At 51.4% G+C, this 18,213-nt stretch overlaps 1 protein-coding gene across 6 annotated transcripts in view; it reads right to left on the minus strand.

Moving 5' to 3' along the window:
* ARRB1 (arrestin beta 1) overlaps window positions 1-18,213 on the minus strand; it is a 66,752-nt gene that overhangs the window by 31,497 nt on the left and 17,042 nt on the right. Inside the window, exon 1 of one of the 6 annotated variants that reach the window (XM_090265499.1) lies at window positions 811-830. The exons of the other annotated variants lie outside the window; for them this stretch is intronic. Coding sequence (XP_090121625.1) covers window positions 811-815 — 5 coding nt within the window. The 5' untranslated portion in view covers window positions 816-830. Of the gene's footprint in view, window positions 1-810; window positions 831-18,213 lie in introns of those variants that run through there. 6 annotated transcript variants of the gene reach the window in all.

The following is an 18,213-nucleotide window of genomic DNA, read 5'->3' on the forward strand; positions in this document are numbered from 1 at the left end:
CAAGTACACCATACACACACTTACACATACCACACACAACCACATACATACACAAACACCACACACAAACACTAAGTACATACATACCTGTATAACACAGTCCACACACCTCTCACATACAACCCCACATACCTACGTTACATAAATATACACATGCACTCCCCAGTAGCCCTCTAGCCAGCAGAGGACAAACTCAAACAATGAGAAAATAAAAGAATGCCAGTCTGGCTGACCGCATTCTTGGATGTCTGGGCAACTTCACCTTTACTACCTCTTCACCTGAGGCCCACTCTTCCCCAAACCCCCCCCCCCATACCCAACCTGCTGAGCCGAAGGCCTCACATCCCTCTGGGAGCACCATCCAGTGACTCCGTCCCAGTGCCAGTCCTCTGAGACCCTGCAGCCCTAGCTGAGGGGTCCCCCATCCAGCTCTCCACAGGTTCCGGATCTGAGCCCGACTGGCTGTGGCCTCCACTCCTTCCCAGAGCCCATGACAAGCAGTTCCCTGGGTGACTCCACCCACCCGGCCACTTTAGCTGCCACCAGATGCTGATAGGTCCACACCTCCATCTCTAGCCAGACCCTCTCTGACTCCACACCCACTAGGCTGGGGACATCTCTATGCGGATGTCCCCTGACTCTTCAGACAAGTCCAAACAGACTTCCTGTCTGCCCACACCTATTCCTACCCTATCCTGCCCACCCCAGATGTCAGCACACAGAAAGTGCTCAGTACACATCTCAGTTATGTCAATCCTATACAGAGAGGAGAAAAACAAACTTTCGGATGAGGCCCAGAGGAAGCCTTACCCCATTTTCTGTATGACAGCCCTGTGTCTTGGTGAAGTTACAGGACCAGCCCAGGAGCAGCAGCCGAGATGGGGGGTGGGGGGGACTGGGTGGGTTGGAGGAGGCCCTGGAAGAGCCGGAGCCGAGGGCTGGAGGCAGAAGCAGCCAGACCTGGGCAGGGCCTGCAGGATGGCTCTCCCCAGCCCTGAGTGAGGGGGTCAGTTACAAACAAAAGGAAAAGGCGTTCCTGACACGCGTCCTGTTTCCTCTCCTCCTGTGGGCTTCTCAGGCCTTGGAGGGCGGATGTCTCTGGGCTGGCAGCCCTTGGCCAGAGCGTGGACCAGCCGAGGGCAAGGGTCTCTGGGGCCCTTTCCTCCCCAATAGTCTGGCTTGTGTGGAGATGGGGGCTCCCTGGAGGGAGTGCTCACACCTCCCTTCCCAGCCTGGGAGAGCCTCCCTCCTTTACCCCCAACGGATACTCAGCACAGCTAGGCAACTCCTGTCCCACAAAGACACCTGCACTGGGAATTTTCCATGTCACTCTTACTTGCTATGGGGGCTCCTCTAGAGTCCCCCTTCCTCCCTGACCCACAGCAGCCAAGCACATGACTCTGCCCAGCTTTCTGTGGCTACTACCTATAGACCTGGGCTCCCTAAGAATCAGGTGGGGGAGGGAAGGAGGCAGGGAGGAGGGAGGCAAAGACAAAAGCCATCAAATGGGGTTTCAGTAAGAGCTAACAAGATGAGCCTTCCCCATCAGAGGGGGCCTTCTTGAGGAAAGAGGTCAGATTTCCTCGATAGATAAGGATTTCCCTGAGGGAGGTGGCCACGACCCCTTCATCAGCTAGGAGGCTTCTGCAGGACAAAGGTCATGCCTCCTTCTTCAGACAAGGAGCTGCCAGAGGACAAGAGGGTCATGTCCCCTCCCTCAGGGAATCCCAGAGAACAGGGGCCTATTCCCCCTCATCATACAGGAGTCTCTCTCTTAGACAACAAGGCCATGCCTCCTCTATCAGACTAGGAACTCCCAGAGGACAATCCCCATCTGTTACTCCCACAACAATTCCCAGAACAGACTTCTAAGTCTAACACACAGAGAAGGACTTCCCTTTGGGGCAGAATGCAGGGGAAGAATGCCCACATCATCCCTTGCAGAGGGTCCCACACCAACTTCCCATTCATGCCCTCAACTAAATTGAAGCTTCTTTGCCATCCTTAAGATAACCATGTGTCTGAGCAGAGGCCAGCAGCTGTCTGTCCTGGCCAGGACTATCAACTTCTTGAGAGATAGTGAAGTGAGCAACTGGGAGACCCTGACTTAGTTGTGTACTTAGTTCTAGTCTGGATGTGTCCAGATATGTGGTCTGAATGGGTCTCTGCTCCTGGCTCTGCTGCTAATTGGGCAACACTCCAAAACCCCCACCCCTCAATCTTCCAACTCTGTCAATACCCACTCCTGGCTGAAACAGCAGGAGACATCAGGGAGGAGGAAAAGCAAGGCCCTTTCCAGGTCCTGCCTTGAGGACACCCCTGGCCTTCCCCAGGGGGCCCGTCCCTGAGCCTGGTCTGAGCTGCCTCCACAGTCATCTTTCTAAAGGCATGCCAACTCCAGGGAGCTGCTATTAGTTAGCATCGATCCACAAAGTGCTTTGCCTACACATTTTATGAGCTGGGAGCTGGGAGCCGGGAGCTGGGAGCCGGGAGCTGGAAGCTGGGAGCTGGAAGCTGGGAGCTGGGAGCGAGAGGTGGAAATGAGTGAACCCAGGCCACTGGGCAGAGCAAGGGAGCAGCTGGACCCCGAGACCAAGGCCCAGGCAAGCCCAGGGCCAGCAGTCAGTGGATGTTAGCTGAATATGTATTTGCTGAAAAGCAATCTGACCAGATGTGGTAACTTAATCTGGGCATATTTTCTGATTAAGAAATTATTATTATTTTTATAACTGATGTTTATGAAATATTTACTATAAGCAGGACACGACTGTAAACATATTAACTCATTTAATCCTCACAAGAACCGTATAAGACAGATACTCTTATTATTCCTACTTTTTATATGAGAAAACAGACACAGAGACATTAAGTAACTTGCCCACAGTCACAGAGCAAAAAATAAGAAATGTACCATCTGCTTCACTAATTAAAATAATTAGATAACTTTTGAAAGATACAATTTCTCCTAAGTGTGTTCCAAACTAAATACAGTCACTATTGGACATGCTGTGGTACAGCTCAGGACGTAAGAAGTTCCCTGAAAGTGCAGCATCACAAGGCGAAACACGTGCTCATCAGTCATCTCAGAGCCACTGTTACCCTTCTCTTGAAACTTTAAACTGAGTACTTTTATTAAAATTTAGAAAACAAAAACAATTATTTTAAGATTAGTCATTTATTTGTCATGGGCTAGGTAATTTATATCATGTTTAAAATGGGAGGACAAGCCCTGACCAGTGTGGTTCAGTGGGTTGGCCATCATCCCACAAAGTGAAAGATCACTGGTTGGATTCCCAGTCAGAGCACATGCCCAGGTTGCGGGTTCAGTCCCAGGTCATGGTGTGAGCAAGAGGCAACTGATCCATGTTTCCCTCTCACATCAACGTTCCTCTCTCTCTCTTTCTCTCTCTCCCTTCTCCTCTCTCTAAAAATAAAATAAAATAAAATCTTTAAAATTAAAATGGGAGGATAACACAAGGGGGAAAGAGGCATTATTCCCTTTATTGTGCCTCTAGGCTGGTTTGGCTCAGTGGATTGAGCGTCGGCCTGCGAGCTAAGTGTCGCTGGTTCGATCTTCCAGTCAGGGCACATCAGAGAAGGAAAACTCTGACTCCAAAAAACCTCCGCTGCCTTGCCGCATACCTCTTCAGGGGAAAGGCTAAGGGAGTAAACCCCGACAGAAAATCCGGAGCCGGAGTCCCTAAGGCGGTTTGACGTTGTAGTCAACACCGGCAACTCCTGCGGCGCACCTGAAGCCAAGCTGTATTGACTCCGTCTTTCCCTTGGACCCTTCAGCTGCGAAGAGAGGGGGGGTCTGCTGCATGGGCAACAGCAGACCCTCCATATCACCCTGCCCAGGCTCTGTAGCTTCGGCTTCACTGGAGAGGACACTCCAGCGTCATCGCAAGATGTCGATTCAACACGGGAGGAGACAGATACCGTGTCACTCCCGAGTCGGACTGCACAGCCATTCTCGGCGGTGCAGATAGACTCTTAAGAAGCTACACCATCGTCTCTCGAGACGGACGGCTGCCGAAAGGTGGAGGGTGCCTATCTCATATACCTCCTTGATGTTTGCACCCTGAGGATGGGAGGCTCTGGGGCTGGGACTGTGTGTAGCACAGAGAAGGTCCATCATAAAGGAGTTCAGGGCTCGGAGTCAGGCAGGCCTGTCCCTTCATCGGCCTGCATCTCAGCTGTCTAGAATGTTAAATAAGGCTCTGTAAGTGGTGAAAATACTAACCATCACCACAGTAAATACATTGGCTGCGTGGCCTTGGGCAGGTCCCTGTGCATCTTGGCCTTGGCTAGTCACCGGCTCTCAGCAGGGGTCATGCTACCTCACAGGGGCCTGGGCAGCTAAGAGGACATCACGAGTATGAGGAGTTCCTGGGAGGCCAGAGTGCTGGACAGAGACAAAGGCCTGTTGTTAGGACAAGACTGAGTTATTGAGCATTTTTAGGAAATGCTTTTCCATTACTTCTAAGAACACACACGCCTGCAGATGAGGTGGTCACAGTGAAGTCAGCCAAGAGTGGCTGTCCGTGAAGCAGTGAGCAGGGAGGAGCATTCTGGGGCACCTCCAAACCTCTCCCAAACCACGCCTGGGACTTGGTAATAAACACCCCCATACTCACCCCAAACCATCCACCTGCCCCTCAGGCTGGTTCCCTTTCTTTTTCCTGGGAGCTTGTGGAAACCCTGCCAGGAGGAATAGTGCTAACCTCTTCCTTATCCACCAACCTGCCTGTAGTGATGGTGTTAGAACCAGCTCCACCCGCCCCAACCCAGATGCTTATTTTCCCCTGAGCCCCCAGGAGGCTGCACAAATGCTGACAGATACGAGGAAGAGCAACTAGAACAGGGTCTGGATCTCTGTCCTGGCACTTAATGGTTCCTCACCTCCCCTAACCTCATCTGGCTAATGGGATAACACAACCTACCTCCAGGGTGTTGAGGGGAATGAACAAGCTGATGTCTGCCTATGCCTGGAATACAGTCCAAGGTCGATCTATGGTAGGGTTAGTGCACTGAGAGGTATCAGAATTGCCAGGGTGAACGAGGCTATCCAAGGCTCCACCTCTATGTGAGTTAAGCCTATTAGGGGGAAAGACTTAAGTACTCTCTTGCAAGAACAGATAGCCAGGGGTGGAGAAGCCTTTGACCCCCATGCCACATCTTCTGACATTTATTTGGTACTCTGTGAATTTAGCAGGCCATGGGCTCTGGGACATGAGCCTCCTGGGGGTGCTTTTAGTGTGATGGATGAGATTACAAAAGATGCTCCTTAAGGCCTGGACAGCCCCTCCCTCAACACCTTCCCTGTCTCTTGGCTCAGGTTATACCCTCACCAGGAAACCTCATGACCAGCAGGCCCCCCTGATATCTGGATTATCAGCAGGAGGTCTCAGGCACAATCACAAGTATTCACATCACAGAGAGAGAAGGGCCCTAGTACCTGGATGACCTGGCCACAGCTCTGAGCTCAGTGTCTGTGAGTTTGACTGAGTCAGTCACGGTGGCTGCTCAATTCTAAGGGCTAAAGTGCCACGTGGGGGGGACCTCGCCCCGGTCAGACCCTGGAGGCCAGCTCCCCTAGTGCCTTTGCCATTCTGTCTCCGTCCTACCAAAACTACAGTGACCTTGAGATGCAGAGGGGACTATGTTGAAGGCACTGCCCACATATGATGGGTGTGACAGAGGCACACACCAACAGCTATCCTGCAAAAGGCACCCCAAGGCAGGTTATAAAGAAGGTAGCAGTAACTCCAGGAGGGAGAGGCTCAGTTCTTCCCAGATGGACCAGGGATAGCTGAGGAGAAAGTTACAGAGAGCAGGGGACAGCTGAGCTGGGACTTGAAGAATGGTTAAGAGTTGACCACGTTGTCAAGGTGTGGAAGAGAGAACATTACAGTGACATGCATATGCATGGAATTACACATTCTTACACAGCAGAGTATGTTCAAAATCACTGCCTCATTTGATTCTCTCAAATCTCACAATGGTGCTAGGTATTACCTGCCTCTGCCCCCAACACACATACATGCAAATAAGAAAAGTGAGACAGAGCCCTGGCTGGTGTGACTCAGTGGACTGAGCGCTGGCCTGCAAACCAGGTGATCGATGGTTCAATTCCCAGTCAGGGCACATGCCTGGGTGGTGGGCCAGGTCCCCATTTGGGGGCATGAGAGAAGCAACCACACATTGATATTTCTCTCCTTCTCTTTCTCCCTCCCTTACCCTCACTCTAAAATTACAGTAGTCCCTCTCTATATCTCAGTTCACTTATCGCAGCCTCACTGTATAGTGGGATTTTTAAAAATATTATATTTAATTATTTATCACGGATTTTTTGCTATATTGCAGGATTTTGCAGTACTGTATACATATATGTTGTTAAAGCTACATAGGTGTAAGACTGTAGAATATGTTTAAGAACATAAGTAGTGTTTATAAAAGTGTGGGAAAGGTTAATAAGGGAGTGGGAAAGGTTAATAAGGGACTGGGAACGGTTTATAAGTGTGTGGGAAGGGTTTATAAAGCCTTAAAATATATATAAATACTAAAATAAATGTAAGCTTCCTACTTCGTGGATTTTCACCTATCACGGGGGTCTAGAACATAATACCCGCAATAAGTGAGGGAATATTGTAAATAAGCAAAATCTTTTTTTTTTTTTTTTTTTTTTTTTAATGATGAAGGGAATAAAAAAGTGAGGCAGAAAACAAGTCCCAGGGAAAATGGAGACTGACTTCTGAGCAGCAGGAAAGTGTGGGGACAGACGCTGGCTTCTCACCAAGGGCGGTGGGTATTTCTGCCAGGCAGCAATCTCTGACTTCCAGCCCTGCTGGTCTGCAACATCCTCCTCCTGATCGCAACATACATACATACTCTTCAGGGTCCCGAGCCTCTCAGGAGGGATGGCTGGCAGAGGGACAGAACAGTGTGGCCAGAGCCAGACCAGAAGGTAGAGAGAGACCTGACCATTCTTTAAGGCCCAGCTTGGAGGCCCTGCCCCACCCTCTCCCACTCATCCTGAGCACTGATAACCTCGACCTCTCTCCCTGTAAATCTCTTCTCCTGGCCTCTCCTCTTCCCTTTTCTCACAGAGGCTGCTGCCAGCCTCTCTCCCTCCTCCCTCCACCCCTTGACCCTCCCCAGGGATCCTGAGCTCAGCCTTTCCCATCAGCCATCCCTGGGAATGATGGGAAATGCTCAGCAGGCCAGGAACTGAGAGGAGGCCTGCCCCAGAGAGAGAGGAGGAGAGGGGGGCTTTTCGAGCACTGCTGGGGGTGTCACAGGGCTCAATTCTGCTGCTTCCTACGAAGCCCAGGCTGGGCCAAGGGCACAGTTGGCCTGTCCATACTACACACTTTAAATGAGCTGAGATCCCACTGCTGAAGCAGGACAGACTGCATTTTATGGACAGGGAGACAGGCCCAGAGAGAGGAGGAAAAGAAAGTGTACTGAAGGATGGAGTGCCATGTCCCAGGCACTGTCTGAGCCTTTTGCATGTCTTGTCTCAGTTAATCCTCACAACTACCGGGCAAGACTGAATAATGGACCCCAAGATGACTGCGTCCTAATCACCAAAATTGTGAATGTTACCTTACATGGTAAAAAAGGACTTTGAGGATGTGATTTAGTTGAGGATCTGAAAATGGGGAGATTACCCTGCATTATCTGGGTGGGCCCAGTGTGATCACAAGGGTCCTTATAAGAGGGAGGTAGGAGGGGCAGAGAGAGAGAAGCCAATGTGATGATGACTGAAGCATTGAGAGAGAGACTAGAAGATGCTGCACTGCTGCTTTATGATGGAGGATGGAGCCAGGAGCCAAGGACTGAAGGCAACTTCTAGAAGCTACAAAAGGGAAAGCCTCTTGAAGGAACACAGCCCTGCTGGCCCACTTTAGGACTTCTGATCTCTGGAACTGTAAAATAATAAATGTGTGTGTTGTCTTAGGCCACTAAATGTGTGGTAATTTGTTATAGGACTGTAGGAGACTAATCTGGTAGGTAGTCCCAATCTCATTTTAGAGATGAGGAAACTGAGGCCCAGGAAGGCACGTGAGTTCCTCAGGTGCTGAACACTCTACTCCACGCCACACTGGCTTACTGGGAATCTCCAGGGGCTCTTAAGGCCAGAGGCCCTCAGCCAGGGCTTCAGGGCTGAGGAGAGTCTGAGGAGGAGGCAGTGGCTGGCCAGGGCAGGGCTGAGGTTGAGGACAGCAAGGGATCTGGGGAAAGTAAAGCTGTGCCTGCAGGGAGTTACATTTGGCTGGGCCCTCCTGGAACCAGTGATTGAGTCCTGACCTGCCCCAAACAGTGAAGCTGGGAGGCAGACTGGAAGGGCCCTGGCTACACAGCTGGGCTGGGTGAGTCAGTGTTTGCAGGATTAACCAGGATTAGATGAAATCCCCTCAGGATCTCTCTTTGATCCTGATACAATCCCTGGAAAGAAGCTCCTTAACCTTCTTCTTGCATTACTACTGGTGAGGAAAATGAGGTTTCAGGGTTAGTGACTGGCCCGAGGTCTCACAGCTAGAAAGAAGGGGAATCTGGGTATTCATAATGGCTGACTGAACAAAAAGCATCTCACCCATGACTAACGTCTAAATGCTGCGTGCCTGACACTGTGTTAACCCATGCTGGCACTTTCAGTCATTTTAGAGGCAAACCTGGTCAAGTCCCTCCTCTGCCTGAAATTTCTTAACTGCTCCCTGAAAACCCTTTGCAATCTAGCCACTCCTCTCCCATGGTCCCCTGCCCCTCCCCACACACCCTCCAGCCACACTGACCTTGGTCAGTTCCCCAGAGCCACCAAACTCTTTCTAACTTTGGCATCTCCCATAGGCTCCAGCCCCCACCAATACTGGGCCACATGCACTTGTGGTGGAGAAACCACAGGTTCTGGCCACGCCTGCTCCTCCTTGTGGGTAAGGGAGAAGGAGCAGGGCCCGGGCTCAGCCCCAGATGGCAGCAGGCCTGGGAGGCTGGAGCCAAAAGGGCCCAAGGAAGATGATCTACGCTGTAAAGGCAAGAGCAACCTGGATGTAGGACAGGGTGTATGTTGTCACAACCCAGGTGACAGGCCCTCCCAGAAATGTAGACCCCAGGACACTGGAGCTCTGGGGGGCCTCAGAGAACATCAGGCCCCACCCCACAGGGCACACAGGGCAACTCTGAGGCCCAGAGAATTGCAGGACTTACCCCCACCCCACAGTGTGTCCTTATGGGAGTCAGTTTGGGGTAGTGGTTAAGACTTGGGGGTCTGCCACTCACTAGTTGGATGACCTTGGGCAAAGAGCAAATCACTGATTCACCTCTAAAATGAGAGTAATAAGAGCGCCCGTCTTGATGAGTGCATGGGAAGCACCTGGTGCAACGAAGTCTATGATAAATTCCAGCTGCTGTCGCCACTGAGAAAGCTGGGCCTGGGCTGAGCGCTAACTCCTCTCTGTTCTGTAGCTGGTGGGTTTAATTTAACCCCCAGGCTGGACCCCCAAGGGACAGCACTTGGCTATCTCTAAAGCCACTGCTTCTGGGCCCTTGAGGCTGGTTAGCCCTTAATCTCACTTGGTCATCTCTAGGAAAGGGATTATCAGCCTGATTTTCCTTACAGTTTAAAGAAAGGACCCCCTACCCAACCCTCCACCACCACCAAGGAAGCAAGCCTGGGCTAGAGGGGCTCCTGATCCAAACCTGGGCTCCCCACTTCCACATAAATGGAGGAGGGTAAAAGGAATCAGCTGTGCAGGGGCTTCCATGCAATCGCCTCCTTTCAACCTCGCCACAGCCCACCCAGAGGGGGTTACGAGGTTCATTTTGCTACAGAGGAAGCTGAGGTTTCCGGAGGATTAATAAATTGCGTGCCTGCGGCACCAGCTGGCAAAGCCACAACTTACCCTGCTCCAGGAGGCCATTGGGCAAGGGCCCATTCCTAGGCTTAAGCCCCATGGCCTAGGGCCCTTCTGAAGGGAAAGCACCCAGACCAAGCCCCGAGGGTCGGAGGCTGCCACCTGACCTGCCTTCGGTCCCTGTGGACCATTTCCGGCCCATCGGACTTCTCATCTCACTTTAGCCTGCCAGGAAGATCTGTTCTTAATAACTAGGAAGATAACACATCGTAATGCTGTTGTCTCCATCTGGACCATGCTGCCCTCCCTGACACTGAGTTCACATCCACTCTGTCTCACTTCAGCTCAGATTTTTACTCATTAGGCACTTTTCCCAGAAAGCCTACAGTGACCCCCAGCTGGGTCAGATCCCCCCATTAGGCACTCAGAGTACTTCTCCCAGCGTGCATCCTAGCCGGCTGTCTCCTTACTTCAGGCCATAAGCCCCATTAAACCACGGAGTCCCCGGAGGTGAGCCCAGGGCTGGCACACAACCTCGGGAAGCCAGTCTCCCCTTGCCTGCACCAGGTGCCATGCCGGCTGCTAAACACAGGTATCACATTCAATACTCACGATTACTCTAGAACATGGGGGCTGTCACCCCCTGTACAGAGACAGGCGGTGATACTCAGAGAGGGAAAGTGACTTCCCGGAAGATGCCCAGCTGACCTGCACCCAGGACCGGTCCTATAATGTGTGGGCCCAGTGCAAAATGAAAATGGGCCCCTTGTTCAGATTTCAAGATGGAGACAGAAGAGCATGAAACCAACCGTGAGGCCCTTCTGAGCTCAGGGCTGTGTGTGACTGCACAGGTCACAGGCCCATGAAGCCGGCCCCGTGGGCATCCATGTCTTCTGACTCCAGGCCCAAAGCCAGGCTCCTCCCACGGAGATGCCCTTGGGCACCTGCCCCTGCAGTGGTTCTCACACCTGAGCCTGGGTCAGAATCACCTGGGAGGTGTGTTAAAGCCCAGTCTTCTGGGGCCCACCCCCAGGGTTCCCATTCAGCAGGTATGAGGTGGGCCTGAAATTTGCATTTCTAACTGTTGCATTTCTAAAAGTGATGCTAATACTAGGACTCTGGGACACTGAGACCCACTGCCCTAGTAAACCATATTGAACAGGGACATTCCCAATCCAGGGCCTTGTGGGAAGGGAGATTTAGCAGTAACCTATTAGGGCTGCAGATGCCCAGAGTCCTTAAATTATACTCAGGCCAGCCCTGCTAAGGAAAGGAGTGTGAGGAGGGAAGAGGCAAAAGAGGGAAGGAAAAAAGGATAACTTTACACAAGTTACCTTGTTTAATTTCTGTAACAATCTTGAGAGCTACCTTCTATTATCTTTATTGTAGAGAAAACCATAGAATAAAGAAGTCAATAACTTGCCCAGGATCATGGCCAGGAAATTATGGAGACCACAGTTGAACCTGGTTCTTTTTTACATGTTATCATAACGCCTACTTTAACCAGCTGGTCTGACAGGTTCTAATCCCACGACCTGCTCTGTGCAGGGGAGCAGACCCAGTTACCTTGGGATGAATTCACACAGTTCCAAGCCCTGACAAGCCCCAGGGCCCACCCCTCTACTGCCTGTCTATCCTCCAAGCCCAGACCTGCAGCACACAGACCTGAGATCCAGTGGAGGGGTCTAATTGCTGGCATCATTCCAGCAAGCTAGGGTGCCCTTCCTCTCCCCCATCAGAGGTTCCTTCCATATCCAGGCCTTCTCTCCAGCCTCCTCTCTAGCTACTTCCCCAACACACCCTAAGCCCCAGATCACATGCCTCTGTTTCAGAGTTTGTACCAGCTGTTCCTTCTGCATGAAATACCCCTCCCACCCTGCCTATCTGTCCAACTCTTACCCACGTTTCAAAACCCCAGGTCAGCTCTACCTCTTTTGGGAAGTGCTCCCCCAATACCTTATCTGTCCTCACTGCTCATTTATGCCACTCTCTGCCTCCCAGGCTGCTCCTCCAACCCTGCTCCCGGCACAGTGCATGGTGCTGAGGATACAAGGCCCAGACTGAGCTCTGTCAGGCCAGGACATGGGTTTGCTTCACCCTGTGAACCTCTGCCAGAAAGGGCAGAGAGAGAGGGGGTCATGAGGGTCCCCAGTGGGTGATGGGACCTCAGCTGGAGATATGAAAAAGTGGGGACAGGGGATCAGGAGGAAAGTAATGCAAATTCTTCATTCCAAGTCACTGCCAAGTTGTGGGGAGCAGCTCCCAAATCCCCATGCCAGAAGTAAAGATCCTTAGCAGAGCAGTACAAAACTACCACCAAGTGAACACAGGCATGCTATGTGCCTCTGTGCCAAGGGGCTGCATTGGCTGTTGGCTCCCCCAGGAAACTGAGGCCCAGAGGGGGGATAGAATGAGTCCAAGGTCCCATGCAGAGCAGGAGACAGCCATTGAGTGGGCCTGTAGCCTCCTCTCCCAGGAGATGTGGGTTTTCAACAATGGAGGAAGAAGGAGGCAATATGCCCCCACCCTGAGGGACATGCCCTGCAGACCCCTCCTCTGGGGCAGAAGGCACTAATGGACGCACTCTGGAAAACCACAGCCCAGAGAAGCCCCACGTGAAAAAGGATGGCTGCTGCCTGCCCGAGGAGGGGAGAGGCTGGAGCAGAGCCAGGCTGACAGAGGAAACATCCTGAGAAGCAGGCGGGAGGAAGGGAGGAGGAATGAGAACGGAGGAAAGAGCCAGACACGCAAACACCTCCGCCTCTTCTTTCCAACCAAAACAGAATCCCCAGCAGACTGAACCTGTGAGAAGGAGACAGGGATAGAAGCTGAGGCCCCAGAGGGGCAGGTGGCTGGGAAGGCACTGGGGACTGGAGCCTCTGAAGCTTTAGGGGCTGGGGAGCCCTGAGGGGGGCGGGGCGAGCATGTGGCGGTGGTAGGGCGGCCCCGTCGGTCACCAGGGCCTGTCCAGCTCTGTACCCACAGAGGCAAAGGCTCTGGAGGAAGGGGCTATGCACTCCACTTGGTCACTCCTGCTGCTCCTTCAAGACCCATTGAGGTACTACCTCTTCCCTGAGCCCCCAGACCCGACCTCTGGGCTGGGCTGGACCTCACACAGGAATTAGCACAAACTCAGAAAATATTGTGGAGCAAATCTGATCTGATGGGGGAGTCCAGGCCTAGCCCTTAGAAAGCTTACAGTCCAGTGGGAATCCCAAGAAATTCAAAGGAGGTTGTGTGGGCACTGAAGCTGCTCTGGACTCTCAGACAACCAGGAACAGTCACTTCAGGCCAGTCCATGAGGCCTTAACAGAGGCCTGTTCTCTGGTAGAACACACTGCTAGGGCAAGGAATCAGGGGGAGCTGTGGAACCGAGGAAGAGGAAGGCATCATCTTTGTCCCCCACCCCCACTAAACACACAACACACACACACACACACACACACACACACACACACACACACACACTTTCTATCTCTCTTTCTCTCTCTCTCAGCACTAGGAGCTGTGGGGGCTTCCAGGGACCTGGGTCCTTGTCCTGGCTCTGGGACTTGAACACATCCCTTAACTCTCTGGCTGGTACCCTCTTTCCTCAGCCTCCATATGCACAGCCAGCCTGCGAGAGAGGCTGCAGTCAGGAGAGTAGGCAGCCAGGTCTGGCCCGCAGGGTGAGAGGGGCCCCAAAGCAAGTCCACTTCCTGCCCAGGGGCCTTTTCTCTCCTTCCTGTCTCCCTCCCCACACATGTGTCCTTACCACCACTTGAGAGGCTTCATCGCAATGACATGTGTCCGGGCTTTCCCTCACAACCCTCAACTGACTGGCTCTAAGCTGCTAGAATTTAGGGGTCCTACTTTCATTCTTATCCTAGTGAGCCAGTCTGCCTCGGCTGAGACCTTCACTCGCTGGAGGGCAGCGGCCAAGGGATTCCCCTCCCTCAGCCTGTTTCTGCGTCTGTGAAGAACGCTTGTTCTGAGGATTCAATGAGCATAGTGCCTGGAACCTGGTGATACACATTAGCTCTATCATTATTAATAATATTCAACAAATATTTACTTAGCACCTATTGTGTGTCAGACACTAAGGCCACCAGAAGTTTCCCTTCACGCCAGGAAGACAGTAGGGTCCTGCACACCTCCAGGGAGTGCTGTGGATCACAATGCCCACAGTGTATCCTGCACGCGGGCAGTCCAAGAGCCCTGCAAGACGGGCATTAAATAAGCAGATGGCATGCGGTGATTTGATTAGTGCCGTCAAGTGCAGTCAAGAGGCCAGGATGGGTGAGCTGACCAGCCTGAAAAGTCGAGAAGGCTTCCCGAAGAAGTGACAACTGAACCAGGAGCTAGGGAAGAAGTAGTAAGGACTCGGAAGGGGGAAAAAGGTAAGGATGGTGCATTGCGGCAAATGGAACAAAACCTGCAGTGGGAAGGCTCTGGGAGATGGAGCAAGACTTACTGAAGGCACTGGGGCAGGTGGGCATGCAAAGCCAGCAGGGGCAGGGCAACGGGGCCTGGTCACCAGGCAGCCTCGGTCAGGACTCGGGGTTTTACTGTCATTGTGTCAGATGTTGATGGGGTCTCAGCGGGGAAGAGACATGATGTAGTCACACTTGCACATGCTCGCTTTGGCTGCTAGGTGGAAAATGGAAGGGCCAAGAGGCTGGAGAGGGCAGAGGGAGATCAGTTAAAGAGCAGGATCACTAACAAGACTGCTCTGGGTTCAAATTCCCATCCTGCCATTTATTAGCTGGAATAGAGATCATAACAGCACCCGCCTCCTTGTGAGGACTAAATGAGCAACTTTATGTATGTAAAGAACTTGGAAGATACCTGGCTCACAGAGAGTGCTGAGGGTTTAGCTGATATTATTCACCCAGGTGAGAAATGAAGGCGGCCCAGAGTAGTGAGGGAGCAAGGAGAAAGAGGAAGAGAGAGCCAGATGTGGCCAGATTCCAGGGATAGTATCACTGGGCCCTGTTGTGAGCACCCAGCTGCTCCGGCCCCTGAGCCAGCTGCAACCTCGAGAGACCCTGAGCCGGAACTGCCCATCTGAGTTCTTACCACTTTCCTGACCCACGGAAACCAGGAGATAAGAAGATGAATGGTGTTGTTTTGAGCTACTAAGCTATTGGGTGATTGATTATGTAGCAGAAGATAAATGAAACAACTCATATATCGAGTGACCTAGAGGGAACCTCCTCTTTCCCACAAGCAAGAAGCTCACCTGAGAAGCAAGAAAGACATGCAGGGGTAAAGGAGTAGGGCAGCAGCCAAGCCTGGGATCTCTGCAACTTTCAGGATTCTGCCTTCAGGAATTGATCGGATAGCTTCAAAGCTAATCATTTCAGCATTATTTACGAGAGCAATACACTGGAAGTAATGTAAATGTCCAATAAGGGGACGGTTCAATAAACTGTGGAGCATTCACATGAGGAACTGTTGCATGTCATTAACAAATACAGAAATTAGGATGAGTTAATGGCATGGGAAATGCTGAATGAAAAGAAGCCACAATCAAATGTCACACATGGATTAAGCACCACTGCGTATGAAAACACCAGTTGGGGCGAGCTACCCCCAAAGGGAGGCAGAAGCCCAGTCTCTGAAGGCTGAAGCTCAAGCAGGATGCCCCAATTCCCATCTTAACCCCTACCCTGGCTGGCCAGCCCAAAAAGATTGTCCTTTTTTTATAAATTATATCTCAGCAGACATGACACCTCAGGCCCACCCCAAACATGGGCTAGTGAACTTTGTGGCTCAGAGGTCTGGGAGTCAGTCGGAAAACGCTGAGAAGAACTCCTGAACTTAGCCAGCCTGACCTCTCTGGTGACACACAGGGGAACTAAGGCCCAGGGACTTGCTAAGGTCCTCACATGCCCAAGGCATCAGCCTCCCAGCCCAGGGCATTTTCAAATGCTGTGAAGGAGGGCTGCCTGGCCCTGGGGGAGACGGAGTCTGTTCAGCAGCTCTGGAGAAGCAGGAGGTGATGAACAATCTTCATTAAGAGCTGAAGCTGCAGGAGCAGCAAGAGGAGGAGGTGCTGCGGGTGTGACTCCTGCACCGGGAGGTGAGGGAGCCCTGAGTCATGCTCCCAGCTGTGTCCCCAGCACACAGCCCAGGGCCCGCCTCAGCAGGGGTGCTCAGTAAATGAACAAATAAATAAACATGCGAATGAGTGTTAATAACGGTAGCTAACACTTACGCAGTACTTACTTTGTGCCAAGCACTATTCCAAGCACTTTGCAGATATTAACTCATTTAATCTTCAGAAAAACATTCAGGTTTCCATAATACAAGATAAAGATTCCCATAATAAACGCTTTATTATTCCCATTGTATAGATGGGGAAAGTGAAACAAAGATGAGTTAAATAGCCTCTTCAAGGCCACGCAGCTTTGAACCCTGGCAGTGTTGTTCCCAAACCCTTGGTGCTAACCAGTCTGACAAACTGCCGCCCACTCGACACCTTTATGCTGTCACAGCTGCTCACTCCCACGCCATCCTTTCCCCAGTAGCCTCATCCAACACCCAGGTCTCATCTCCAATAGCATTTTCTAACAGATGTTGCCTTTTTTTTATTAGCAATTTAAAGTAATTTATTGGGGTGAAACCCATATGACATAAAATTTACCATTTTAAAATGAAAATTAGTGGTATTTAGTATATTCATAGTAGCATGCAAAACCACCACCTCTGTCTAGTTCTAAAACATTTCTATCATCCACAGCAAAACCCCTCACCCATGAGTAGCTTCTCCCCATCCTCCCCTTCCCCCAGACGCTGGCAATCACCAATGTTGGCTGTCAATGGACAGAGCTATCCTGGACATTTCCTATAAATGGAATCATACACTGTGGGGCCCTTGTGACTGGCTTCTTTCACCCAGCACACTGTTTTCAAGGTGCACTCAGGTTGTAGCATGGGTCAGCATTTCATTCATTTTCATAACTGAATACTATTTCGTGGTATGGATACACCACAACTTGTTTATCCAGTCAACCACTGATGGCCATCTGTTTCCACTTTTTGGCCATTGTGAATAGTCAATGCTGCCTTTCGATCTGCACCATGACCCTGTGAGTGAGGACTGTTGTTCTATCTTGTTTCCCAGAAGGCAACACAGAGGTTCATCTGTGGCAAAGATGGTGACATAGACTTTTTCTTTTCACCAAGTTATGCTTCTGGCGGCGGGCGATCGGACCCCTCATTACTGAACAGCTCATGGGGTTCTGTAACAATTTGGCCCACTGCCTCCTGGACCAGCGAGTCCTTCCCTATGTCCTCGTCTCCCACCAGCCAGTCAGTCATCCCCCGAGTCACACTTTTCCTGGGCATCAGTAACTATTACATGCCAGGCTCTGGGGTGACGCTGAGTGAGTGGCTCAGGCTGAGCACAATCTCCACCACAGCCTCAAGCCACAGGGATGGGCCCCTGCTCAACTAAGGGCTCCAGGATCCAGGCACACTGTGTCCAAAACAAGTACAGAAGCAGGGGTGCCTGCTCCTCTTCCTCTCTGGGTCTCAGCTGTTCTCCCTGCAAAGAGGGAAGATGGCCCCCAGCAGAAGGCTCCAGAGATCTGCACAACAAGACTATCCAGTGAAGCAGGAATTGCTAGACTGGAAGGGCCTTCAGGAAACACAGAATTCACAACCATGGAGTGGGGAGGGCCCGTGGGATCAGGACAGCTGGTGAGGGCTTCCCCTGCCAATCAGTTGTTTCACCTCTCAGACACAAATGCACTAGAAAAAGCCCTTTGCCAGGAGTCTCCACTATGCCTTCCTGTGGTGTAACCTGGAGCCAAACAGTCTCTGAGCCTTCTCTGCCCAAAGTCAGGGGCTTAAGGACTGAGTTCCAGATTCTAGGTTGGGAGGCGTGGGTTGACCTTAAGAGGGCCCTTCCCATTAAAGACTACTCCCCATGCCATCTCTTTGTGTAAGATGATGTAGCTATGACTACTAGTGACCCACGGAGGCCACCCCCTTCCCAGACCTGCCACACATTAGCCTGTTAATGGGAACATCCTGAGGAAGTGTCTGCAAACAGTCTGAGCCCAGTCACTAACGGTCACCGCTGCCCCCTCAGACCCCCTTCACACATGACAGGGGTCCAACAAATATGTGATCAATAAATAAACACATGACATGAACAAACGAATGGGTGAACAATCCCTCAGTGATTTTCCAATTTCTAGCTCTCTCCTTTCTTTTTTAATTTTTATTTACTGAATTTTAGAGAGAGAGAGAGAGAAAGAAACATCGATTTGCTGCTCCATTTATTTATGCATTCATCAGCTGATTCTTGTATGTGCCCTCACCAAGGATTGAATCCACAACTTTGGTGTAGCCGGGTGCTGCTCTA

Source organism: Furipterus horrens, unplaced genomic scaffold (genome assembly GCF_987537825.1).
Source record: "Furipterus horrens unplaced genomic scaffold, mFurHor1.1.pri manual_scaffold_2, whole genome shotgun sequence".
In the NCBI taxonomy this organism is placed as follows: Eukaryota; Metazoa; Chordata; class Mammalia; order Chiroptera; family Furipteridae; genus Furipterus; species Furipterus horrens.